Genomic DNA, 27,293 nt, shown 5'->3' with positions numbered 1-27,293 from the left:
CAAACACTATTTTGACATGCTAGGCACTCACCTTTGTGATTCAAACTGATCAAGTTGGCTTTGGCTCAGGGTCTGGTGGACCAGGGCACAAAACCGTCCCTCCAAGAGTAAAGCTTTTGCCTGCCCGGGCTCCTTTAGGCAATCTGGAAATGACCATCTAGGGAAAGTATTCATAGAAAGGCCACCATTATCAGCAGTTTGGCCACCTGTTCAAACAGATACTGTAAAAGCGGATATTTTTGCAGGAATACTTTTTGCGCTCGGAAAGTTAGATGAATTTCATGTTTGTTTGTTTTTTCGATTTTGTGGAATTAAGACATTACAAAAGCCGTACATACAACAAGCAAAAATATTTTTGCATGCTTTTATTTTCATGCCAGTTTACGGCTGCAGGAAAATTTCCACACCGCAAAGATTTACACTTTAACGGTAACAATGAACAGTATTTGTATATGTCTGTTTTTTTTGTTTTCTTTTCACTTTTGTAAGAATTTGATTTGACATGCAACATGTACTATGAGGTGGGTAACCTACATTTCAAATCTATGGCAGTCATTGCAAGTTTAATCCTCCTGGTGGTTACCTGATGATAATTATAATATTATGATGATGATGGTGGTGCTCATGATGTTGATGATGATGAAAATGATGATAATAATAATAATAATAATAATAATAATAATAATAATAATAATAATAATAATGATAATAATAATAATAATAATAATAATTATAACTATTATTATTATTATCATCATTATTGTCATTATTATTATTATCATAATCATCATCATCATCATCACATTCTTTCTTAACTATAAAAATCATAATAATAATAATACAACTTTTCAAAGAGCAAAATCACAAAAATGAATTTAACTCTCTTTGCACACTTGAGGAGAGATCAAATGGAAACAATGAAAAATATAGATGAGGGAGAGAAAACTTTGTCATATAGCGTAACCATCGACAGGTTGAATAAATATGTTTGAAAAGATTTTTAAAAATCATCTACTTTATCAATCTCGTTGAGATGATTAGGTACTTTATTCTTCAATGCTGCAGGTGCTAGGTGGAAGGATCTTGCACCTTAAAACTTGGCTGATATTGATAAGAAATGATCCACAATTTACCTTTGGCCTTGTCAGTCCAGTGTCCATGTAACCAACACACATGCTCTCTGTAGAGTGAATCCACAATAGTTCAGACTTGCTGGTGTCATCACCACATTGAAGAGTTAAAGCACCCCCAAGTCTAGGGGAGTCATCGCCAAGTAGTGGAGATTCTACATGTAAGTTGTCAGATATGAAGTGCCATTAAATGAACATTGATATAAATACACATCATTTGAATGACTGAATACAGAAACAGATAGAAAATCATTAAAAAAAAGATGTTGTTATATGAATGTCCTGAATTCTGCAAATGCAATAAAAATATCAATTAAAAATTGCCAGCCATCAGCAACACTCGGCAATAAAATCTAGTCCTTGAACTTACCATCATCCACAACATAATCTGGAATTGAAATGTGTTTAAGCCAGCATGTTTGCTGTATGATTTATTTAAATGAATGCAGTTTAAGTGCCAGTCTTGGATGGTTCCTTGGCATTTGCTCCTGTGACGATTGCTCCCATGAAATATCTGCATGATAAGCCAAACATAAAGCCCACACATAAACACACCTCTAACCTAGTCCAATCCTAATCCTCACAACAAACTAAATCTAAAACCCTATCACAACCCTAACCCTAGCCCTCAGTCCTTGGAGAGAACAAGACCCGAGCAATTGTTGCAGGAGCAAACGTCGTGTCACCGTCTTGGACATAATCACTAAATTGGTGTTAAACATTAGAAATGCTCACTCAAAAATTGTTTCTGGAAGACAGAGCTGACTGCAGCACTAGGATCATCCCCATCAATCACAGCCTGACAACACGCTCTAGCCAAGCAGCATCTCATCAGCTGCTCCCCACAACCTGATGTACTGCATGCTGCATTAACACCCACGGAAGACTGCCTGTGGGACTGTGCCCAGCATCCACATCCAAACATCACTGCCTGAAAGCAAAGCATAAGACAAAGCAGTAAAAGCATTTCAGTGTGCATGCGTACTCACAACTCACAGGGCAAGAATATGGATATATATATAGACAGACAGACACATACATACTTATCATACACACACATACACTCATAAAACATTCCCAAGGTAAGTACTATTGGTAACTAATGTAAAATTAATACGAGAAAGTTGTCCATCTGTTCAAAGCACAGTGATCATTTTCATCCAGATCTCACTTAGGAAATTGCTCAGGGTAAATGAATGTAATACAGACAGTACAGTTTATGTAGTGACAGTCTGACACAGTCATTTGAGTACGCACATCATGCCATTTGTGACAAATCGATTTTCATATAACAATGTAATTGAAAGCTACACAGCTTAACACATTTCTTCCACAACCCACATCTGAATTTGACAAATTTTTAATCACAGGGGTAGTTTTAGGTACTGACTGGTTTTCTGAAAAGGTACAATTTATGACAGCAATTATTTTGAAAAAAAAAAAAAAATGCAAAAAATAATCTTATCAAAGGAGCAAGTATCATTTAGGAAGTCATTATCTAAATATGATCCAAACACTAAACTAAAAGTACAACTTTGTATGACAGGTCTCTCCCGTGTAAGGAAGACATATCTAAAATCAAAACAGTTGCATAGTAGTTCAATAAATCTTACATGGCCAATTCTTCCTGGATGTTTGAGCACTATTCCACCACTAGATACTGCGCTGGCTGTGTGACCATGACTGTCCATGCATACAGCTCCAACAGTGTCTTGCATTGCATCCTCACTCATACTCGTCATCTACAAAAACAACAATTAAAAAAAACCCAGGAAAGTAGTCAAGTACATGATGAAAGAAATAAATTGGTCATTTCCTTGATGAAAAAACAAAGAAGAGCACAATACTTACTGACATTAAAAAAAAACACTCAATCATGAATGTGCATTTTATCAGTTCATATTCTGAACAATTTACTTTAAATCATCATACATCTCACTGATAACTGTCCACAGAAAATATCACAATATTTGATTAAAGTATGTCAAGTGTACACTTTGGGAAGTCAAGAATCTTTTTAATCTTTGCACATTATCTGACAGTCTCATTGTATGTTTGACCACCTTAGGCCATTTCAGACAAAATACCTGTACAGGCACAACAAAAAATAGCATTGCATCTTACATTCTGAAGAATGAAAAGGAAATACTGTAAAAGTGGATATTTTCGCGTGACTAATTTTTTGCGCTTGGCCGGGTCGGAAGAATTTCGAGTGTTTTTAATTCCGCGGAATTAAGACATCACGCACAGGCACATATGGCAAGCAAAAATATTCGCGTGCTTTTATTTTCGCGCTTGTTTCTGGTTGCGCGAAATGCGCGAAAATTTGAACACCGCGAAAATTTCCACTTTTACAGTAGGTTGACTTCACTGCTTTTATATCCAAGGTATATCCAAACTATGTCTCTTGTTCCTTTTGTTTGTCAAGTTCCTGATTACTTACTCTTGCTTGTTTTGCAACATTTTCTCTGTTACTCTGAGCCTCACAGGCGACCTCAACCAAACGCCTCTTGTGTTTGCGATAAGAAGACAGCGCCCTCTGTGTGATAAGTGAAGACATGCTGACCTCCCTGAACCCATTATCACTGGCCCACTGTAGAGCACCATTGCCAACCAGCACACTGCATGGAGAGAATATTGTTCACACTGGAGCAACACCACCTATTGTAAAAACTATAATGTCTTTCCTATAATTGATGATTCCTAGCAAGTTTGGTTATGATCCAGCCCACAGTTTTCAAGAAGAGTATTGGCCCCACCCACAGGGTCGGGGGGGCTCCACCACCACTTGTATAAACTATGAATTCACTTCCTAAATAATGATTCCAGCAAAGTTTGGTCAACATCTAGCCACCAAGTTTTTAAGAATATGAATATGTGACAAAGTTTAGGTACACTGAATAGTGAATGATGGCAATCTCTAACTCGAGCCATTTTGCTCAGGTAAGCTATAACTGAACAAGTAAATAAAATCCCCTTGCCGAGAAAAAAACAACAACAACAATATGATAAAATATAAGTAATTTGCTAACACATGGATATCTATAAAAACACCTGTGGAACAGAAAATCTAAGACAGCTTCTAACTACTAACTGTAGACACCTTCTAGAAATGACAAATATTCACAGATAATGGTAACATATATGCAGCTGAGCAAATGATAAAACAATCCCTGACTACACACATCATGGACAACTGAAGGCACTCCAAGTCACTCACCAGGGAGGAATGCGACCAAAGGAGAGGAGTCCTTTCTGTTGTTCACGCACCATGGTATAAGCCACCTTGACAGGATTCTTGATACCTTCAAAGAAGTTAAGGTCGTAGATCAATTAGTAGTGGAACGTTCATTCATCTTCTTTATCATGCAAACAAAAATAGCACAATCCATTTCATGTTTGTTATATGTTATAGAAGTACACAGTATACACAAGACATATGTATATGTAGAGAAAGTAATCAGTAGTCTGAGGTCTTTGTAGGAAGTGATTTAGCACTTCCGTTTTGGACAATATGGCATTGTACCAAGGAAGGGAAGTTAGAAATGGAACTGGCCAGAGAACTTTGATTTTTGTACTTTGTAGATGGAATATCAGGATTCCTAGTCTTCAAATCTAATCTCTTTACAATCCATTTAGAATTAATGATGGGACAGTCATTAATGTAGCAGAAAATTGCATTATACATACCATACACAAACTAAAAACAATCAAAAGATCAAATAGAAATATGGCTGTTGTGTCTCTTATTATTCACAATAATTACTTGAATGACGAGCCAACAAATCAAGACTTACCTGACAGAGCACCAACAGCTCCAAAATGCATAGAATTTCCATCCATCAGACCAGCATCACATTCAATGCTGCCATCAAGTGTCAGGTTTGAGCCAATGCCAGCATTGGTGCAAGGACAGTCCTTCATAATATTTACAGAGAGAGAGAAACAAAAAAGTGGCATGTTTGAATATCTCCCATGGAGACATCCAACAATCTACTGATACAATGTCAAGTTTTGCTGCAGTTGTTTTACATGTGATTTGGAACAACACAATGACATCGAACTTGAATTTGATCAAATCTCATGAAGTTTCAAAACATGTTTCAATACCAGTGACTGAGTCTACTTCTCATGCATAATATGCTGACATGATCAAAGTGTGGTAGCACCATGGCTGATATGATTGCCGTATAGTGCTTACTGCATTTAAAACGATACATAAATCTAAGCCCATTTCCTCCCATGTGCAATGTTTAGGCTTTGTTACAGTTTTTGGCATTTAAAACTGCATAAAATTTTTATTACCTCAAGAGCTGCAACTGCTACACTGACTGCATCAACAGCACTCCCACCAGATTTGAGCAAAGATATAGCCTGAAAATTGAAGCAAAAGTCAAATAATCACTGTCTAATCTTTTAAAAGAAGTAAATTAACAGCACTAGTTATGTTTCATCAGGGTCAAATAGCAAACAAACATGATTTAATACAGTTTGAGAAATGATAAGATATTTTAACTCTTCATAAATAAAAGATAACAATGACTGGTTTCATTTTGTGTATGGTACCATAGTATAACATGACATTGTTATGCATTATATGGTGTAACATAACATTGTTATACTACTATTATACCACGTTGTTCCATATTATACTATGGCATAACATGACATTATTAGAAAGCTTTACATTGAAATAGTTAATCTTGTTCAACTTCTTTGATTCTTAAGATTTTTTTTTTTAAAGTACTCTTTTCATAGACTTCTTTGTAACCATCAATCAGTCCATCTTCCCTTCCATAAAAGGATCACTAAGTTTTTAAGAAAATCAAAACAAAATTAGCATAAAATTTCACTCTTCTGTCATACTTATATGAAAGGAAAATATCATCATCCCAAATTAATGTAGATAGAAAATGATTCCATTTTCAAGTCCTTTTTAGAATACTCCGATGCCTGGATGCAATAAAAGAATGTAAAACAATGTTTATTTTTGGCATCAGAAACCATTGCCAAATAAGGAATGGTAACAACCAGCTGGACAGGCCTATACTGTCTACTGATGCTGTCATAGTTATCAACACTCAACACATGCAAGTTTTTCATAATAAGAGGATATCGGTATGTCTAAGTATTATCACTGATGTAATCACCTCCTGACATGCTTTGTTGATGGCCTCTCGATACTCTTCTTGTCGGTCTGGAGAATGGTATCCAGCACCTGCAAACATTGTTGAATTGAAGGAAGCAGACATTATGCTCAGTCCCATGTGTGTCTAGCTTTGAAAATAAGCCATTTATAACAAATACCACACAGACAACAAACGGATGCCACAAGCAGCCTTTAGAAGCCAATTCTAGTATTTCTACACTTTGTTGCAGTTACACATAAAGAATCTAGATTCTACTGTCTAGCGCAGTGCCGTGGTATATGTACATCGTGACAACAGACAAGCAAAAATATTTGGGTGCTTTTCTGTCGTCCTGTCGGGCTGTCGCTCAACAGAATCGGCGGACACACAGCGCCTAGTCGGTCTAACTGTATGCAAATACGCACCTACCCATACGGCCGACTATGCTGCATGCTATGTTGCTGCATACTGCTTGGACGTCGCGACGTCCAAGCAGCATGCGACCCTCACCGCACCGGGCCCGGGCGGGCGCGGGCCAGGGAGGGAGCGACCGCAACACGCATTCCCTCACGCGACGCGTTCGTGTCGGTGTGTGAATCCGGTATACTCAGCTGCTGGTTAACTAGACTACACAGCCCTGCCCTGTCGCTGCACATCATAATCAGACAATTGAAATGTAGGAAATTGTTACGTATGATAAAGTTATCATGATACTAGAGATGTGAAGACCGGGAAATCATGTTCTTACCGAGATGCACTCCGACTATCCCACATGACATTTTGGCATGTAAGCTGACATGTTAGGCTTCTACGCAATATATTGCAAAAAGCCAAGCAATTGTGTAGAATAAAAAACATATTATGAAGTCTTTGGATTTCAAAGATATATGTAATATTCAGATAAATATTTAATAAAGTGAATAAAATCTTTTATTTAATTTTAATTGGCAATTGATTGATATTTAGAATTTACTTATCAAAATTGATGTACAAGTGTACATTAAAAATAGGCACGTAAACACACACACTTGAACAGCAGAAGACGCACGGCAGACGCCCCCCTTATCCGTATTACATGTACCGGTATCTCCAGTTGCCTGGCCGCAACAAAGAGTTGTCCAACAGTCCCTTGTTGAGACATTTGCAGGTACAAAGGTCAGCGCTTGTCTTTAATCTCCTCTGCACCTACAAATCGCTATCTAATCTAGCATAACGTTAAGTAGGAAGTAGTGTTGACTTTTTCGCTGGATACACATCCTACTCTTGTGTGACAACAATACACGTCGATATGGAGGATCGCTTGGCTACCTACCGGGCCAGAAAGGCGAAAGAAAAGTCCTCCCTTGGAAAAAGCCTGTTTCCGTTCTTCCGAAACAGATCAGCATCATCCGAAGACAAACAATGCAATTATTCCCCTCGTTGGGTAGGTGACAGCGGCAGCGATATCAGGAATGCAGAGTCGAATGAGGTAACATTTCTTCATTTTCCCTTCCCCCAACAGCAATCAGGATATCATTGGGACAAAATCAGGAATATGAACTTTTTAAATTTGGGACACAAAATGTTGAATAAAGACTTTCGAATAAACCATTTAGCACTGGACCATGTCAGTGATGCTGCATTGTTTATATATCATTTGTTACTAGTAAATATATATTGACGAATATAAATTACATCTGAAGAAGATACATTGTAGTTGTACTGCGTAGTTGGTGTGAACTGAAGGTGTAAATTAAAAGATAAAAAGTGATTGAAGATCAGTGGTTGCAGGTTGATGTATTTCTGTTTCAGCTGTGGGTATGAGAATGATATTCCACGTAGATGACAGCTATATGGAAAAGTGAAAGAAAAAAAGAAAAGTTTAGTACCGGCTGCCAGATTGTCAAGCCCCATGAATGAAATTAAAAATCTGCATGATGGCAATTATGGTCTGGTATTATATCGACATCTTTGCACAAGTATTAACATAGCTAATTAGCTAATTGCGCAAATCCCCCTTTTACAAAAGGCAGTGATCCACTGGTAAGAATTTGGTGAATCACCATATTAAATAGCAACCTATTCTGTGGATTCAATTCACAAGACACTCAAAAGTATACAAGAGAGATGCCCAAATTTTATCATTTATCAGAAGAATGAAATCATGATGTGGGTGATAATGATAATGAAAAAACATTAGTATCTATGATAGTAATGATGATAATTATTTATCATTATGAAGATGATGATGACAGATTTTGAGGTGAAAAGATGGGGGGTTTTTTGGTATCTAGTGATTTAAAGATTTATAGGGACCTAAATATAAACTACCTATGCTTAAGTGTTCGGCTGCTCCAATGTTAGAGAAATGCTGAAACAATTATAATTCCCTGATGTGTCCCAATTCTTTGTGATTCATTGAACCAGACTGAAACACCAGTGAGATCTGATGAGAGCCCCTCAACGTACAGCTTCCTAGGGAGACTGGCAGAGCAGAGTGGATCTGAGCTGGCCCTTAAAGTAATCTTGTGGTGCGCCCTCTTTGGCCTCTTTGTCTTGTTTGGGTTCGGAACCATCTTCCTCATCCTCACTCTATTCTACATCATCTATGCCAACATGCGGGGAGAGGGGGAGAAAAGGCCAGGAGAGAAAAGTGCCTACTCGGTCTTCAACCCAAACTGTGAGCGCATACATGGGACGTACACAGCTGAGCAGTTTGAGAAGGAAATGTTGTATGGAATTGGAGGGGCAGTGAGGTGATGATTTCCCTCACCCTCATCACAGACTGAATGTGAAATAAAGATTGTTGCAATAAGATAGACCCTAATATACATTTTAGAAGTTATGAAAACATAAAATATATACTCTACCCCTCCCCACCCCCACCCCCCCCCCAAAAAAAATGAATCAGTAAACATATGAAGAATTGGCCGTGCTTCAAGCCATTTGACTTTAGGTCCACTCATCATATTCATGTTTCATCTTTAATTCAGGGGTGTTTTGATAGCAGATACTATTTACTAAAACCTTGCAAATGTAGCTGTATGTTGTGTTGTGATTGTATTCCACAAATGGACAGAGCGCAAGTCAACATTATAACACATTGTAGTACCACAAGAGATGCTCTCTGCAAGTGATATTATCCAGGACCAAGACATCTCTTAGTGGCATGTGCTGTTGAAATAACATTTCCACTCTGCAAATTATATGTACCTGTGCTTTGTTTCAAGGAGACCTTAGAGATTGTATTTGGCATTAATTACTTCACATCAATACATTGTAACCTATAACTAATTTATATAACACGTGAACACTTGAGAAAACATGCTTGTCCTTGGAAGAGATGCTGACAGAATGAGATAGGTTGAGGACAATCAGAATGAACACTGTGTGCATGAGAAATTTCAGCAATGTCGTCTTTTATAAGTAATGTCTTACACTAGGGTCATATGTATTTGCATGTTAATTACATTGTTTACTAAACGTGCAGTTAAAATGGGAGTAGATAGGGCCTTCCTTATAGCCAATACAGTGTATTGGCTATTTTTAGCTAAATACTGGGACAAAACATGAGTTTTCCATGTAGATATATTTTGTACATGTATTACATAAAATCTAGAAGGCCTTGCAAGCGAGATGTTGCCAGCTTTTAATTCCAGGTGTTTGGAATAGTGTCAGTCTGTATGTTTGCCATACAAAAACCTCTTGACTGCAGTACAGCCTCAAGTACCCACATAACCTATCTGCATGAAATTCACATGGAACAATACAAATGTACATATTTTAAGTTATGATATTGTTCCCTATATTTCCCCATGTTGATAGAATACAAAGATTCATACATTTCATGTATGAAATTGTCAATGTAGAAGTAGGTATAAACCTCATAATACAATAATTGATTTGATATAGATTGGGTGGACATTGGTACATCTGTATGTACGGGACAGTTTGTCTTGTAAGGTGTTAACAAGTTGATTGTGTTGAGTATAAAACCAAGCACAAATATGAAAAGCAAATGATAAAGTCTGAACCTGCTTGCTAGATAATGTCCTCAATTCTACTTGATTTGCCAATATCTTTGTTTGTTATGTAAAGAAAACAATGTAAATACTGATACAAGTTGCCATATGGTTATCTCAGAGTGTATACTGTGCTATCACAGTTAACCCAAGTACAGTAGATTGCATATCTGAAATGTACACAATGTACAATTGACATACATGTATCTCCAGTACAGTGTACTCTAAGAGAATGAGGATGTTGATAGTGTTTTTTCTGTATCAACTGGTCAGTTTTATTATAAAAAGAAATATATATATATATATATATATATATATATATATATATATATATATGATATGTGTGTCTGTGTTCTGATCACTCCATTTTTTGTTTTGTTTGTTTGTTTTTGGCCTCAGAAATAATGTAGGATGTTTGCTTATTTGGTTGGTTGGTTGTTTCATGTGAATGCGTAGCATACCATGCACTGGAATCTACGTGCAGTACACATTCCAATAGGCATGTTCTGTCAATGCACACATCAAATTATGTATACGTGTACACTGTAGGCCTATCTGTAAAGAGTATGAGAAACAGCTGTCAACTAATTTCAAAGACTGTCTTCATAAGAAAACATGTCAGTTTGCTCTTCAAAGTGTCAGAAGTCCAACCCTCACACCCACCCCAGATTGAATAATAAAACACATATAAACTATTTGAAACAAAAATTGTAGATGGACCCAGAGTACTTTATCTTGGCTGTACAGATTTTGCAAAAATGCATGGAATTATTTCGGTGTTTGAATTGTTATCTAAAAGGCATATGAAATGTAATACTGTCTCCAATTTTAATGAAATTCAGTTTACACAAGTGTTTTTCTTAAATATAAGTAGAGTGTATATTTATTTCAATTTCAGGCATGCATGCATTTACATATCTTACAAAAATATGAATAACAAGATCAATGGTAATGTAAATTATAATGCAGGAATGCATTGTTGCACAGCTGAATATTTTTTTCTTACAATCTAGAAGAGTGAAGGGTTTCACAGGAAATTTCTCTCACACAGAAGTTCCTGTGCAATAAAGTTATGACAGTTTATTTGCTTCAAGAGGGTATTACTTGACAACACTGTATACCTGCACCTTCAAAGAAATTTTCTCATAACTTGTACTAGATGAAATGCTAAACAAACATGTTGTGCATGTACTGTACTCCTGTGATTACTGCTCAAATTCATCTACATCACTTTTTTTTCCTGAACATTATTGGTCCAACTGACAGATATTAATGTCATCTTTCATTGCACCAAAATCAAATCACAATGTTACATTTTAAACATTTGATATGAAACTTGTACAACACTCCATTTGCACTATGAGAGTAGAAAAAAAGAAGACTCAAAATGACTATGCTCACAGAAAGTTAACATAACTATCATGGTTGTATTTGAATCAATTCAAAGTCCTGAAGTCTTCATAACTTCTGCATTAATAATATCAGTTAGTAAATTTTCAATGAAAACGGAGAGTTTTATGAATACAGCAGAAATCTATATAAAACCTGCTAGATACCTATATTGTATATCGGTAGATCATGCACAAAGCACAAAATGTCACAAATTGAAGACAACATGGCATCACATCCTTTTTAGGTACCTCTATCCAGGGTTGTGACAGTTGATGTAACTTTTTGATTGACTAGAAACTTTCTGTGAGTTCCAGCCCTGGTTAATTTCACATATGATTTATTTGCAAACTGTTTTCCAATTGTACAGGTATTGTCTGTGTTCAATCCAAATGATTTACTCTGTGGTGGAATGGATCAGTGTGAAAACATATTTGCACCTTGTGTAACAAGACAAATGTAGCATCAACTTCACATTCACGATAATGATAAAAATTCTCACTTGAAGTCATCTAGCCTTGCTCAAAATTTGACTTTGGACACACATGCGTGGAAAAATGCATTTCACTATGCTCTCATAAATATCTTTACATTTTACTTTCAGATACAGCCATGCAGTGTTGTTGTCTGACAGTTGATATGCACTCAAGTTCCCTGTCAATGAGAAGGAAAAAAAATTCCTCAACTTCAGCAACTGCTTTTGCAGCTTTAACCCAATAGGAATGACAATGTCAGAAGTTGAGGGAGAATTGAAAATCTGAGGCTTGCAAGATAATGGAATATTGCTGCAAAAGGATGCTGTAGAAAATTCTACCATAAGGAATAATTCACTGTCTTTATTTCATATAAATACAACTGTCTCCTTGACATGCATGTACAGTCAGCTCCATACTGGAAGCACACCTGGAGTTATGAAATATGCGTACACTTCTGATATTTTATATTGTTCCATCAATTTCAATTTGATGTTTAAATATGTTATGAACAATAATCAGAGAAGACTTGGGATAACAAAAATTCATGCAAGATGATTTGAGGGATTGTAAGTTGTCAACATGATATTGTTATTATTTTACTCAACAGCAACATCAACTGGATATTCTTCAGGTGTGTAAAGTGATATTTAATGTTAACAAAGTACACTTATATTTTGCAAAATTTCTGGAGAGTAAGAGACCCCTGCAAGATTGTTACACATTGTATGTGTATTATCAAACCACAAATAGTTTAAAACAGGCAAGTATAAAGATTATACTCATGTATTTTACACATTTCAGTCTCTTGTCAAATGGAGAACAAAAGGACATATTGATCTCATAGTTCTAATTTATTTGCTATCCTCTTGATGTCCCCGTCGAGAAATAGTCATATTCCTCATATCACATTAATTTACAAAGAGCAGACAGTTTTGTGTCTTATTTCAGCCTGCTGGAGCACAAGACTAATTTGCTGATGATGTTTGACCGACAGCTGCCTCGACAAGGTGACTCAACTCCTGGTAAGCAGCTACCTCACCAGATGAAAGTCCCAAAAGATCAATCTGGAGGGAAGAATTGTCACAAAAAAAAAAAAATCTTATTACTAACTGAACAATCTAATCAAAGACACATACACACTTGTGATCAGAGACAAGTTTCAAACACAATAAATATATCTGAAGCCTTCATATAGTTACAAACCTTATTGAGGAAAAATACAGTATATAATACACGAGAAATTCGTCAAGACTGTCTTTAAACACCTTTCTTTCATTTGAGGAAATTGCACACATACCTGGGAAACAGAAACTGTGTCCACAAACCAAAGTTGGTTGGAAAAGCAGGAGGAAAAAATCAATCAGACAAGTGATGAATATGATAAGTTCTGCCATGACAAATATCAAAATGTCATCAAATATGTCTTCCTTTTGGGCTAAATCAAGTTGCCTCACTTAAGCAATTGCAGTGCCACTTGCTAATAAGTACATTACTCCTTGATTATTTTATGAAAAAAAACACTGACACTTTGAAAAACACATCATGGTCACATGACCAGGATGTCCAAGAACAAATGTGATGAGACCCTCACCTGCTGACCATAGAACCTGACATCAAGGGCCAGCTGGAGGCGAATCTTGTCATCATCAGTCATGCCCTGGGAGGAGGTCGCTGACGTCGCACCAGACTTCTTCAAGGCCTTGAGCCTCTTGAGGCTGTCCTCCATCTTCTTGACAGACGTCAAAAGCTCTGAGCCAATGCCAAGGTATCTAGTGATGGTAGAGCACACACATAAAGTAACAAATCATTCTTACTTGTCCTTGGGGAGACAGGAGTTGCAGCACATGCTAGATCATTCAAATTCATGTATGATGAAAGCAGTCAATATCTCATGCTATGATACTTTGTCCATTTATGGAGTAATATGAATGCAAGATGAAGGGTAAAAGAAAGGAATCAAAGAAGTAGTGAAGCTATAGAAATGAAATATGATTACAGAAATTAATTCAGAAAGACAATGATGGACATACTCATATAAAAAGAAAAGAGAGGTAAAAAATACAAGATGAACAAACAAATATCTACACCACTTGTTTCAGCCGACTCCTGATACTCAGAAGATGTACTTACTGTTTGCTGATGTTGGTGATGACTGCCATTATTAATTCATTCCTCCTTTTAGCTGATAAGATAGTCTGGTGCTCCTCAAGGAAGGTCTGCAGTGGTTTCACGGCACTGGATACATATGCAGACGGCTTACTTGGCACCTAACGAACAAAAAATGCAAACAGTCGGTGATGACGATACAATCGTAGAAGAGAATCGTACAGTCATGAAAACATGGAAGACAGAGTACACACTCCTATAGACTAAGAGACTGTTCTTATACATTCTACATTCCTACCACAATATTTATCTCACGAAATTACAAGGGGTTAAAATATTTTCCCAGAATGAAAATTGTTGAAAGACTTAGTAAAAACTGCTGGGTGATAATGTACAGCATATTTTTAAGGTACAGTGGACTTCCATTATAACGAAGTCCTTGGGACCGGCAGTTTTCTTTCTTTATATTGAAATTCCGTTATAACCGAACAAATAAACAATAAAAATACATCGAGTGGAAAACATTGCAGCGCAAATTTTTACTTTGTTATAACTGGAATTTTGTTATAACCGTGTTCGCTTTAATGGGAGTGCACCGTATTGCACAGGTGTGATGGTCATTTTGACACGGTTCTCAAGTTATAGAATTCACTTTATCTAATGTACAAAGGCAAGCCCTGAAGACAATATTGCAACTTACACACAGAAAATTAAGGTCACATAAAGACATTCTTCATAGATTGATATAGCACATGAAAGTGACAGACCAGTATTTACACTCTCAGAAGGAAACAAATGTCTACCACCTAATAAACATAGTAAGCACCTTCACACTGCAAAACAAAACTGCAGCCATGCTGGCCTCTCTGTTCATACCTCCCTATTTGTCCTGCGGTAGAGGCGTGGAATGTCATTGGCACCCTTGAGGTGGACCACACACAGGAGGCAGATCTCTTGGGTGAGGTGCTCACTAATGGCTCCAAGGCGGCTCGTCATGGCTGTGGCACTGTCACTCACGGCATCTGGACGTATACGGGAAAAGGATAGTGTCTATGGTGGAACAACTGCGATGACGGACTTTGACAATGCCACACACTGAAAGTATGTCTAGCCTCACTGAGCTCAGCTAAGTATACTTGACATTCAGCAAACAAGGGAGTTTTTAATGCAGTAGTCAGTATATGAGTTCACTAAATAGGGACAACATGAATCTCTTTTTCAACCAACCAGTTTCATACTTAAAATTTGATCACATATGCCAGTTTCACATCATGTCATGCAGTAGGGCACACATAAAATGAGCATATCTGCACTTTCCTCTTGAAAAAAGAATGAAGACATTTCCAATTGCTCCGTTCTAGATATGTTGAAATATGTTTGTGTGTCCTTTCCATTTGTATGATGTCACTGCACCGCCTATTATCAATTCTACAGCATTAGTATTACATTCTGAGACAGACTTACCTTTGAGAACTGTGAACTCGGAACAATTTACAAGCGCCAACTTGGGTTTGACATGCTCCTCAAAGAAAGTTGAAAGCTGAAAAATAAATATAGATTAAACAAAAAGTAGGAAAAATGAACTGCTTAATTTCATGAATTTTTTTCTTTCATTTATTTTTGACTGCAAAAGAATATTATGAAAATAGTTGTTTTTCTTGACTAAATGTCATATGAATATATCATGTATGCCAGATACACAGTATGATTGAAGTTCAAAGCAGCCTTTTGTCTATAATGATCTACCTTAATATAATGATCTACCTTTATTCACATGACCATGCAATTTCTGAGGCGAAATGGAACAAAGGCAATTACCATGACTATGGAATCTAAGGTTTAATTAAGAAATTTTTATCCAATGTGTGACATTCTTTTAACTGCTGCTTTAGGAATCTACTGCCCAATACGTTGCATTGAATTTCTATTACTGCTCAATTCTGTTATCACTGTAAGTCCTGCTGGTTTGTAAAGTCATGCAGTCTGTAATATCCCTGGAACATGAGGTGATTTCTATACAGTTGTTTCTACCTTCGAGGTGACACCATCAACATCAGCCACAAGTCTAACAAGCTGGGCCAGGGTCACTGGTGGTGGGCCCACAGGTACTGGAGAGGGAGCTGTCTGTCCAGTGTCTCCCTCAGCCTTGGGCTCGGGTCTTGCAGCCGCCTGCCTCCTCTCTTCAGCTGCTTTTCTCCCTTCCTCTGTGACCTAGAGAGAGAATCATGTCACACTTATCACAATAAAAGTCTCATGGTTTATCATTATTACCTCCGCCAAGGAAGGAGGTTATGTTTTCGTTACTGTTTGTTTGTTTGTCCATGTGCAAAATAACTCAAAAAGTTGTTAACGGATTTAGATGAAACTTCCAGGAAAGGTTGAGAATGACACAAGGAACAGATGATTACATTTTGGTAGTGATCCAGAAACTTTTATGGATTTTATGAAGGATTTTTGATATTTTGGCAGGTAGGGTCAATGAACTTGGGAGTTCAAGCTGCACATTTTTGAGGTTTTCAGACGCGCACTAAGGTGCGTGCTCTACTGCGAGGTGTGCCGCGCAGCTGAGGGTTGATGACATAACAAAAGGCTTCTATATTGGGAATTCGGGCAATTTTTATCATGCATATGTATGGGTGGAAATCACTGAACTCTATGGAAGAACAAGATAAGTGGTGGAAAAGAGCTGCTTGGCGGAGGTCTGCACACTCAGAGTGCTTTTCTAGTTGTTGTTATTTTGCTTATGTCTTTAGGTACACTTCCACAGGAGGATGTGGCAACTCAATTCCACAGACAAAACACCAGTACATGTTGTTATTCAATCAAAAGTATGCACTGAATTGAACTATATAACATATGTCTACATGAAACAAACACTGAATAGCACCAGTGTGGATGACTTTTATTGAACATATGTACATATCAGCAAAAATGTCAACCTTGTTGCACAAATTATCACATATGACAGTAATATGATGTAATCTAAACTACGTAGGTACTCCAAATTTCACTCTAAATGTCTCAATGATTCTGAATTGATTTTACTTCAGAATATTGGGTATGCACCTCTGTGTTGTAGACGTCATCAACCCACACTGCATATCTGGAGAGAAGTTGTAGGGTCAGCTTCCAGAATCTGTGACAGAGTGGAGTCAGGAACACGTTGCTATGCCAACATCGCTGCAGGCACTCCCATAGAACCTCTGAAGCCATCAGCTGGTGACTGGAGCCATCTTAGATATTAGAGGGGAACAGAGAATGTAATTGGACACATATCATTATCAGGATGTCAACTCTGGTAATCAGTAGAAGGCATTCACTCAGTTCTTATTGGGTTGTTTTTGGTTTTTTTTTGGTGTGTTTTTTTTTGGTCTCTCAATGTAAAAATAAATTGAAATAAACAGCTCTAAGTTGTAATAACTGCTTCCTTATTATATGATTTTGTTTTATCATATTCCATCTATGCATCTCAAAACTGACATCAAAGTATCTAACATAATTTCTTCTCACGACACATTAAGGAACTGGTAACAGATTTTGCCTCACATGCATGTACTTTTCCTGTAAGTGTTCAGAAACCTGTGGCAACCATTAAAGTTTGGCACTTCATCACATATAGCTAATAGAACACTTTAAAAGTGGTTTCTTTCGCGGTGGTTTTATTTTCGCGCTTTGAGGTTGAACCGTGAATTTAACATCACGCGAAAATGTTTTGAACTCGTCGCTTGTTACAACGCTATCATTACCGACCGCGAATTTATTCACACGCGAAAAAGTCGGCACCGACGGAAACCGTGAAAGTTTCTGTACGCGAAAGAAACCACTTTTACAGTAATTAATTTTCATATAAGGCGAGTGAAAAATACTACATGCTCCGTTTACAAATCTAAATGAGCCATATTGTACAATTTGAACGAATCAATAAATACAGCTTTCATACTTCACTACACGGGGCACAGAAGCTGTCAGCTCATGCAATGACACAATACAGTTCCCTCAGTTTTTAAATTTTGTTTTTCATACAACGTACCTGGGGCAGGGTTAAATGCTGTCATCAGTGCAACTTCAAACTGGCCAGCTATCTCCTGGAATCTGCATGATATACAGAAGAAAATTAAATATAATCGATAGATTCAATCCATTTGGATCTGACAATTATATTTTTCACAAATGACAAAATTTCATACAATGTACCCTGTACATGGAATTGCTACACAATTTCAAATACAGTTGAACCTCTATTATCCGGCCTCCCTTTATCCGGATCTCTCTATTATCCGGACGCAATCTCGCCGTGATTTTTTAAAAAATAATTACGGGAAGAAAGGGGGATTCCCAACTCCTTGAGAACTCCTACCCAAACACACATGAATTACATATTACTTCCAATATGATTAACATACATTGCATCAAATTTCCTTCCAAATTGCTTACCTTCAGACATTTCAACATCCCGAAACATCCCCAAATGTAACAATGAAAGGGTTGCAGTATACACATTACTACATGTGGTACTACAATGGGCTACATCAGTACATGTGTATGTACATGTACATGTATAAAGCATTGAGTCTCCCGTATCCGGCCAAATCCCTTATCCGGATGAGCCCCGGTCCCGACTTGTCCGGATAAGAGAGGTTATACTGTAGTATTAAAAAATGAAATAGGTCAAGTATTAATAGTAAGAATGCATCTCAAGATCATGTGAAAATTTTGGTATAGGGCTAGATGTACCCATACTGTACCATTGATTTTGGCATGGGAAATCCTATATTAATAAATAGGAGATGAGTTATTTGTTTACAACTGCTCATTTGGGGATTGGTGATAAAGCATTTTCATCTGCTGCTCACAAAGTGTGGAATCAACTACCCCAAACTCTCCACAACCAGCAATCTCTCATCATCTTCAAAAAACATCTTAAAAACTAACTTGTTTCATTAATGTTGATAATCCGATGGTAAAGCGCATTTGAACATGTACGTATATGGAAAATGCGCTATATAAATGCATTATTATTATCATCATAATCATCATCATTATTATTATTGTTATTATTATTATTATTATTATTATTATTATTATTATTATTATTATTATCATTATTGATATTATCCCAAGAAGAAAACCTCTTTTAAGGATATCAGTCACAGAGAGAAGAAAGTTGTGCGGTTTTATTGATAGAAATTTTTGTGTAGACAGTTAGTATTAATGATCAATAATATATCATTAAAGAAAAACCATCGGACACTGTTGCTATGCTGTCATCTGTCAAAATGGTGATTTCACTTCTTCGCGACAGTGGGCAAGATAAGATGGATAATTAGCAATTTATTTCTCTTACGAAGGCAGAATTGGAATCTATCGTTGATGGGAAGGATTCTAGAAAAACATAGGACGTTAGTAATCATTTCTTGGATATTTTGAGAGCATACTGCAAACAAAACAAATTGGATTTCTCTTAGCCAACCAAGCATTTTACTCCTCCCAAATTTAACACTTTTCTCTGGCCATTTTACGCAGAAGTATGCAGAGACAACAGGGAGCTGTATGCTAAGTGCTCCATGATTACTCTTTGATACGGACTTCATCAGTACTTTTTAGAGCATCGCCAAGTTGACTATACTCAGGTGGATGCTTTTCAATCATCTAGTGAAATTTTCTGCACAGTCCTCCACATGGTAAAGGCAAGGAGGATAGTTGCTGTTCGACAAAAAGATCTGATTACCACTCAGGACACAAACAAAATAAGGCAAAGTTCTGCAGCTGACCACACAACACCAAAAGGTTTGCAGGTTAAGGTGTTTCTGAATTTCATGCTACATCTGTGCAACAGGGTTCATGAAAATCTTTGTCTGATGAAAAAGGATGATATTGCTGTGTAGAGAGATTCAGTCAATCAGTCATACATTCACATCGTTCAAAACATGACCAAGAAGAACCATCACAATGATGACGATGATGAAAAAAGTCAATGTAGCCGCATGTACGAAAGGGTGAGTCCGATTGCCCTGTCATATCGTTTTGTGATTACATATCTCATCTGAATGGAAAATGTGAAGCATTTTGGCAATGACCAAGGGCAACTAGGCTTGCATGTAACCCTTGGTATGACAATGTAGCTTTGGGCCTTAATACACTCAGAAATAAAATGGCAATTATCTCAAGGGAAGGCCAGTGTTCCAGGTTATACACCAATCACTGTCTCCGTACAACAGCTATCAACAAACTTGATACTGTTGGGTTTGAAGCTTGGCATATTACGTCTATATTGGGACATAAGTCGGAGTCCAGCATTAAGCATTACTCAAAAGAGTAGAGTAGAGTCAGAAAAGGATAATGAGCTGAACAGTCACAAGCAGATCTGAAAAGGTGACCGTACAGTCAACCTCCCATTTGGCGTCATCAACACCTAGTACTAGTTCTGGCCCAGCAAAACCACAGCTGCTGATACAGCATACAGGAAGACCTAGGCCTACTAGTAGTACAACAACAACTGCACCTCCATCCCCACCACAATCACCTCAGCTAGATGCAAGTCAGCCTACTCCAACTCCAGTGAACATCAATACAACTGTGAGCTCTCCAATGCACTTTCCTTTTCACAACTGCAGCCTCCGTGAAACAAAACGGCACTTGGGATAATCTAGTATTTGTCATTCTATAATCCAGCACAGTGCATGATAGAGCATGCACTCATTTTTTTTATTAGCATTTTGTTGGATTGCTTCTTATAATTGGACTTGTTCTTTATTGTTGTTGTTGTATGGGGTGGAAACAATGCACTGTAAAAGAGTATTCAGGAGGGAACATGCCATGCACTATAATACAGCTCCTCAATGGGAGAACCATGACACCCCAGTTTGACAATGATTCACACCTGAGTTGGAAGTAAACAGGTAGGCTCCATTTGGTCATGAAGGCACTGTAGCTGGGATGACTGCGCAGGCATCGTACACTGGCTTGGGTGCCACACTGGCGCTCGAAACCCTCAATGAAGTCCTGTGTCAGCAGGAATCTCTGATGGGAGAAGTAAAACCAATCACATTCAACTCTTACATTCAAAGTCATTTGCTCAACACTATCACTGACATATTTTCTCCTACAATTTTGACAGATAACCCACAAACTGCTGCTGTAGGTTTTAATGATCCTAATATCATAGAATATGAGTGATTGAGTTTGTACACAATGATGCTTGCAGACTAATAATATCACACCTGAGCTAGTTCTAGTTACAATTATGGTACATGGTCTATCTTGTACATATTGTCAAACCTTTCTAGTCCAGAAGAAAATAAAACAAACATTGAAATTTTCTAACAAAACCATGAGAACAAATTCAATCCATGCAAAAGCCTAAACAAATCTTGTAAAACTACACTGGCATTTTCAAATTCTCCATACAGGTGTATTCTGGCTCTCGCATATTAGTATCCAAAAAGTGACCCAAACATTTATCACTAAATTCTTCTAGTTCCTAATTATCTCTGTTAGGAGCATACACATTATTGTACTTTATTTTGGAGAGCTAGCTCTAAATACTTCATTTCCTTCTACATTCAATATATTTAAAATGACCTCAACGTTCCTCCAACAAGCTGCAATTATATGGCTCATATTCTTGCACACATGTCTAACTCAGTAACATCTATCTTACATTGATTTACAATGTAAACATTCGTACATCTTTCATCCTTAAGTACAGCCATCTCCACAAGTGCCAATTGACCTCACCTGGTGGAAGAGATCAGGATTTCCAGGGGCAAATATGAGGGGTGTTCTCATCTCTAGGCTGCTGGCAACCTCAGGCCACACTGCATTGACAGGGAAGTCATAGCCTCTGACTATCTCCTGACCAGATGTGCTATAAACAGAGAGGGTTAAAAATAATTCATGGTCTTTGATTCAAATTTGGATAAGGAAAGCTAGTGTTCAGATTTCAGACTCAAGAATTTTCACCAACTAACATAATTTATAAAATCATTAAGGATTTAAAAATAGTTGAAATATTTTCTACACCTTTTACATATATACAACAACAAACTTTTTTTTTTCCTGCAACCATACTTCAGCTTTGACATGACATCCTCATGCCAACAGAGATTGTATACACAAAATGTCCAGACATATGAAGGGAGGAAAGGGAAGGAGATGAGAAGACAAAAAGAAGAAAATTGCAAAAATAAAATTGTCTCAACTGACCTTTGACTGGGTGAGGTCACCCTTCGGATGAGTTCGCAGTGCTTGGGTATAAAGTCTAGAATCCTTGAATACATTCCCTTTAAGCCTTGAGGGTGGTTCTGCAGAAAACTTTCACTGATCACCTGAGAGAGGAAAGATAAAGTCATCCCACAAGAAACCAATCCAAACAAAAGTTGTTGTTGTTGTTGTTATTCAAACAAAGGTCACACAGAATATGTTCCCACACAATTTATTCATTCCTCCTACTCCTAAATGTATGCACAATCAGAAACACTGTTTACACTGGATGCATGAAAATACTACTTGCACTAGAGTACTATTTCATCTCGCCTTTTAATAATGTTTTTTACTTACCGAACTCTTTGTTCTTTGCTCTTTTATTTGTGTCATTTGTTTTATTTCAAAACTATTCTATCATACAAGTTTACTTTAAGCTGATATGTTCACAACACTTCTGTGGTAAGGGAAGTTGTATTCTGTGACTACAGCTTTCCAGAACACATTAGGGCTGGAGTATACAAGACAATGACAGTGTTTATGATGACAACAATAATAATAGCAATGATGAATGTACAGACTAAGCACAACTCACTTCATCCATGTATGGTTTCACAGCAATCATTCTATAGAGGGCCTCAGCATCCCTCATCTTGTCTATGGTAGCATACGTCCGAAGGCACTGGCGAAGCACATCACAATCACCTGCCTCCAGTCCTTCCCGGAAAGACTTTTCCAAACTGTGCTGCAGAGTGACAGTGATGGCAGCTATCCTCTGACAAAGGAAGAATGTGGGGGGGTTAATGAGACTTAAGCAACAAGTTTCAATGAGGAGAAGGTGATAACTGACAAAGTTAAGGTGATGTTCGAGTATCAAAGGTCATAGATAACATCCATGCATATAATCTCTGCAACAGAAGATGGTAGAACAGTTGACATATAAATGCTAATTACGACTTTTGTTAGAAAGTGAACGTGTGTAAAAACTGACAGATTGTGATAGCGAAGTCTATGACAGTTGAACTCTCACATGTGTTACAACACAACAACTACAGTCTATTCTTTAAAAAAAACACCAAAAAACAACCCCCCCAAAAAAAACAACAACAACAACAACATTTATCAGCAACATGCCTTTCCAAATTCTGTAAAAAAGGTATAAATTGCTACCTCCTAACCTTCATAAAACATCATTCAATTAAAAAAAAACCCACACTTTTGAAAATAAACGAAAACCTGAGCAACATACAGGATGGTTGCAAGGTGGACAATTCTGACAGCTACAGGAAGTTCACACACATTGATTGGTAACTAGTAAACATTGGAAACACAAAATTTACCGGTCTGATTTTCTCCACCAAAGGTAATCCTTTACTCTGCGTGACGTAGTACTGGAGCTGGTTGAATTCTGAGGCTACCCTTTCAATCTGCTGGCCGCTGAGTTCACTGCAGACAAAGATATGACAATACAACATTTAATCAGAAATTATCACACTCAAATTACACAAACAATATAATGTCTACATGATTAAAGGCCATAGTGATGGGTACACAGTGGAGGCTTACATGCTTTGCCCTTCTTGCTGCTCACTGTCCTCCTGTATCCTAAGGATGCTCTCCATTTTCTCCACAGATTTCACAATGTTCATCAGCCTCTGCAGACAAGCCTAAGATAAATGAGAGGCATAGCAGGTCAGAATAAATGGAACTTAAGTTTACTTGTCAGGTCACCCCTTATTTACTTAATATGATTGCCACTGAATGGATAGCATTTTAATGACGTGAAATACAACATACATTAAGCTAAAAAATCAATAAAAGACTCTTGATGACAGAATGCTCCAATTTAATTTTACAAGCAGTCTATACATGCAATAGTACTGAATCAAGAGCACCTATCATTTAATATTTACTTGTACTGAAACCACAAATGTTGAATGCACATATACTGCCTTTTCAGAGCCAATCAAACTTTTTGCCAATGCAACCCAAAACATCCTTGAATCGAAAGAGGGAATATGAATGATACATTGTATGATATGTATACAAAATAAGTTTGTATGTGTGTGTGTGTGGGGGGGGGGGGGAGATCTGTCACTTGATAGATAAACTCAGGACGAAAGCTTGGGAAATAAGGTACATCACCTTTCTCAATGTGCACACATTATTTGGACTCACGCAAGTTTTGTATTCCTGAAAATGTCAAAGCTTTGTCAAGACACAATTTCTTCCAAAACCTGGTAGACGGTTCTAGGTTTATACATACTGGTGATATTTAAAATTGTTATCCTATAAACACCTTTGAGAAACTAATGCCATCTTACCTTCTTCTGTCGTATTCTGTTCCTTTGTGTCATTTTTTCTTCCACGCTCTGAATAGCATCATCCATGGCACAACGTACGCTCTGGCAAAAAATAAATAAAATAGATAAAATAAAATAAAAAATTAGGTACTTTTAAAGAATACTTTCTTTTTTGCAATTCATATCAAAGATTTTTTTCCTTCTACATCTTATTTTCCATTTTTTTCTTTTTGCATATCAATGTTCATTGAGATATATGCTGGCAAGTTTCCAATGTAATATCAACTATCAAGGAAATAAAATTCAAATCTTGACATGATCACATGTAATAAGAAGTGTCAAGGTCTTTGAAAAATCTTTAGCAAAAGGCAATGCAGTATCAATATGTGAAAATTTTATAGGACATAGGTGGTAGCTAGGTAGCAGCATTCTGTACCTGTACTACAAATACGAAATATGAAGCAATTTTGAGTAATGGTATGCTGACCAATTATTCACTAAATCATTTTTCCCTCTACTACTTACACATACTTGACAGACTAACCATGACCACTTACCATGACCTCTTCTCGAAGCTGACCAAGAGGGACTGAAAGACTGCTAATGGCTTTGTCCATTCCAACCTTAAGATAAGGGATACAAAAGTACAAACCAAAGGAACTTTAAACTTGGGGGAAAAAAAAGGATAATAATTTCTCAAAGTCACAATGTTGGCATTTACTATAAGTCTTCAACCCTTTGAACCCAAATGGCTGGTTTTTCCGGCCTCGCCAAGAGAGTAAAATAACCCGAATGCCCAATTTACCAACCTCACGTCATGTGACTGCAGCTTGATATGACCTCCTGCATGACCCCATTTTCGCTCAGGTGATCAGTTTTATGTGATTTTGATTTGTTCGAATTCCTACATCTATTGACTTCTATTTTGACATATTTTTGACATTAGTCAAATATGCAAAATATGTCAAATAATTCAGGGTTCGCAGGGTTAAATCTTTGCTTTCACTTATTGGACAGGACAAACTCCTCAAAAGTAAGAAACATAAGATGAAGAGAGTACATACAGTCTCTATCCCACTGTGATGTTTGACATGTTGATAATTTGAGCTGACAAGGGATATGTCTATGCAGCTGTTGTTTGTAGGTGGTAAGCAAGTGCTCGAACACATCTAACAACATTCTATTTCATGCCCAACCCTTTCCAAAAAGTACAAATTTGTTTACTAAGCTTCTTATCCAGTTTGACATGACATCCAATCATGACTGAGTTGAGCATTTTCCAAAGTGATGTGTCTCTGCACTCATCAAGTCTGGCATGGGCAGGGTGGTTTCTGATATTAGCTTTTATAGCATCATGACTGCACTGGTACAAACAATTTATTTGGCAGAGTTTGAAATTCACATACCAAATTCGATGAGAGATTCACAAAGTCAGCGTAGTCCTTATTAATGAGTTCGACCATGGCATTCTTCAAGGTTCGAAAGTAGATGTGAAGATCTTCACGCAGAGTCTCCAGCTGCACATGATGTCTGCATTCTGCTACGAAGCTATCCACATCAAAGTCATCCTGTGTAAAAGTATCATTTATCAATTCAATGGTGACATTATGCATGCACTGTTTTGCCGTACACCCTGATATGACATTACTCCTCTATTTCACTTGTCTTTAACAGAAATTGCACTTTTGAGAGTTACATGTAACACATCATTATCAACACGTTACAATTCTATAATAAATCCAAAAAGTTAGGATACGACTGATGTAAACTTTGCACTGCATCTTAAAATGCAGTCTACATGCAGCATAGTTTGGGTCTTGGCATGCCCTTTTAAAAACACTATTATGGAATAAGTCACATCCAAGTTATTCAAAACAAAACCAGATATGGCTAAGTGGAATTATGCAGTTAATGATACGGAAATCTACTGGTATTCCAGCTGCTAAACAGAAATCCAATCATCTGTCTTTTATTTGGCAGTATCTTCTTTCACACAAAGACTGTGACATGAGCAAACACAAGTGGTGTTTGTACTTTAAAAATTGCAGAACCTCATATCTGCACAGTTATCAGCTGACAGCAGGTTTTAAAACTTAGTAAAAGTGATTAGCCTCATTATGCCCATGAAAGATGTTTAATGCAAGCCGTCCATAATTTGACCACAATGCTCTCGAAGATTCAACTGCCTGCTACATGTAGAAACCTATATCGTCGCTGGGGTGATAAGACCTTGTATAGATCTGCAATTTTGGTGAAAATGACTTTTTTGGATTATTGGTCAAATAATGGGTTAAGTGATGTCCTGTCCAAATCCCAACTGTCTTACTCCAAAAATGAAGCCACCACACTACCAATCTACAAAAATAAGCCGATAAAATGGGCACAATCTCAGACAAAAGTGAAATTTTCTCACCTGAATGACAACATATCACATTCAAAATTTTATTTTCAGTACTTCTTAACATTATAGTTAAGAAACAAGGGTCTAAGAAACTGGATTTTTTTGTTGTTTTCCAGATATTCATGGATATGAAAATATGTCCTCACTTAAAATAGA

General features: G+C 37.1%; 3 protein-coding genes across 3 annotated transcripts; 1 reads left to right on the top strand and 2 right to left on the bottom strand.

Annotated features, from left to right (window-relative positions):
* Positions 1-49: 49 nt before the first annotated feature.
* LOC139721533 (threonine aspartase 1-like) lies at positions 50-7,038 on the bottom strand. The gene is made up of 10 exons (XM_071632847.1): positions 7,008-7,038; positions 6,281-6,348; positions 5,436-5,504; positions 4,928-5,048; positions 4,351-4,435; positions 3,574-3,751; positions 2,744-2,872; positions 1,866-2,061; positions 1,134-1,285; positions 50-157 (listed from the first exon to the last, which is right to left on the bottom strand). The coding sequence occupies exons 1-10, from the start codon at positions 7,036-7,038 to the stop codon at positions 50-52; spliced, it is 1,137 nt and encodes a 378-aa protein (XP_071488948.1).
* A 404-nt stretch (positions 7,039-7,442) lies between these two features.
* LOC139721531 (uncharacterized) lies at positions 7,443-8,998 on the top strand. The gene is made up of 2 exons (XM_071632846.1): positions 7,443-7,727; positions 8,666-8,998. Exons 1-2 carry the CDS (start codon positions 7,548-7,550, stop codon positions 8,996-8,998), a joined length of 513 nt encoding a protein of 170 aa, XP_071488947.1. The 5' UTR covers positions 7,443-7,547.
* A 3,799-nt stretch (positions 8,999-12,797) lies between these two features.
* Positions 12,798-24,833, bottom strand: LOC139721501 (conserved oligomeric Golgi complex subunit 2-like). Its single transcript, XM_071632815.1, has 15 exons — positions 24,758-24,833; positions 24,000-24,100; positions 23,774-23,879; positions 23,029-23,208; positions 22,437-22,558; positions 21,969-22,098; positions 21,112-21,251; positions 18,262-18,323; positions 17,298-17,464; positions 16,263-16,442; positions 15,696-15,771; positions 15,108-15,253; positions 14,256-14,392; positions 13,717-13,894; positions 12,798-13,189 (listed from the first exon to the last, which is right to left on the bottom strand). The coding sequence occupies exons 1-15, from the start codon at positions 24,821-24,823 to the stop codon at positions 13,091-13,093; spliced, it is 1,890 nt and encodes a 629-aa protein (XP_071488916.1). The 5' UTR covers positions 24,824-24,833; the 3' UTR covers positions 12,798-13,090.
* Positions 24,834-27,293: the final 2,460 nt, after the last annotated feature.

Source organism: Diadema antillarum, unplaced genomic scaffold (assembly GCF_040938485.1).
Source record: "Diadema antillarum isolate AM-2024a unplaced genomic scaffold, OU_Dant_1.0 scf00000145, whole genome shotgun sequence".
NCBI lineage: Eukaryota > Metazoa > Echinodermata > Echinoidea > Diadematoida > Diadematidae > Diadema > Diadema antillarum.
The sequence above is the reverse complement of the archived record's forward strand: the minus strand, read 5'-3'. Positions and strand labels throughout refer to the sequence as shown.

What these genes read in the sequence shown, in the direction of transcription:
- LOC139721531 (XM_071632846.1), top strand. Translation starts at nt 7,548, where the DNA reads ATGGAGGATCGCTTGGCTACCTACCGGGCCAGAAAGGCGAAAGAAAAG. An exon ending in GGAATGCAGAGTCGAATGAG is followed by an intron (nt 7,728 to 8,665) that starts GTAACATTTCTT and finishes TCATTGAACCAG; the next exon opens with ACTGAAACACCAGTGAGATC.
- LOC139721533 (XM_071632847.1), bottom strand. Translation starts at nt 7,038, where the DNA reads ATGTCATGTGGGATAGTCGGAGTGCATCTCG. An exon ending in TCAACAAAGCATGTCAGGAG is followed by an intron (nt 5,505 to 6,280) that starts GTGATTACATCA and finishes TTCAATTTTCAG; the next exon opens with GCTATATCTTTGCTCAAATC. An exon ending in CTTCCAGAAACAATTTTTGA is followed by an intron (nt 1,286 to 1,865) that starts GTGAGCATTTCT and finishes ACTTACATGTAG; the next exon opens with AATCTCCACTACTTGGCGAT.
- LOC139721501 (XM_071632815.1), bottom strand. Translation starts at nt 24,823, where the DNA reads ATGGATGATGCTATTCAGAGCGTGGAAGAAAAAATGACACAAAGGAAC. An exon ending in ACAGAATACGACAGAAGAAG is followed by an intron (nt 24,101 to 24,757) that starts GTAAGATGGCAT and finishes CATTTATCTTAG; the next exon opens with GCTTGTCTGCAGAGGCTGAT. An exon ending in CCTGTTTACTTCCAACTCAG is followed by an intron (nt 18,324 to 21,111) that starts GTGTGAATCATT and finishes TATATCATGCAG; the next exon opens with ATTCCAGGAGATAGCTGGCC.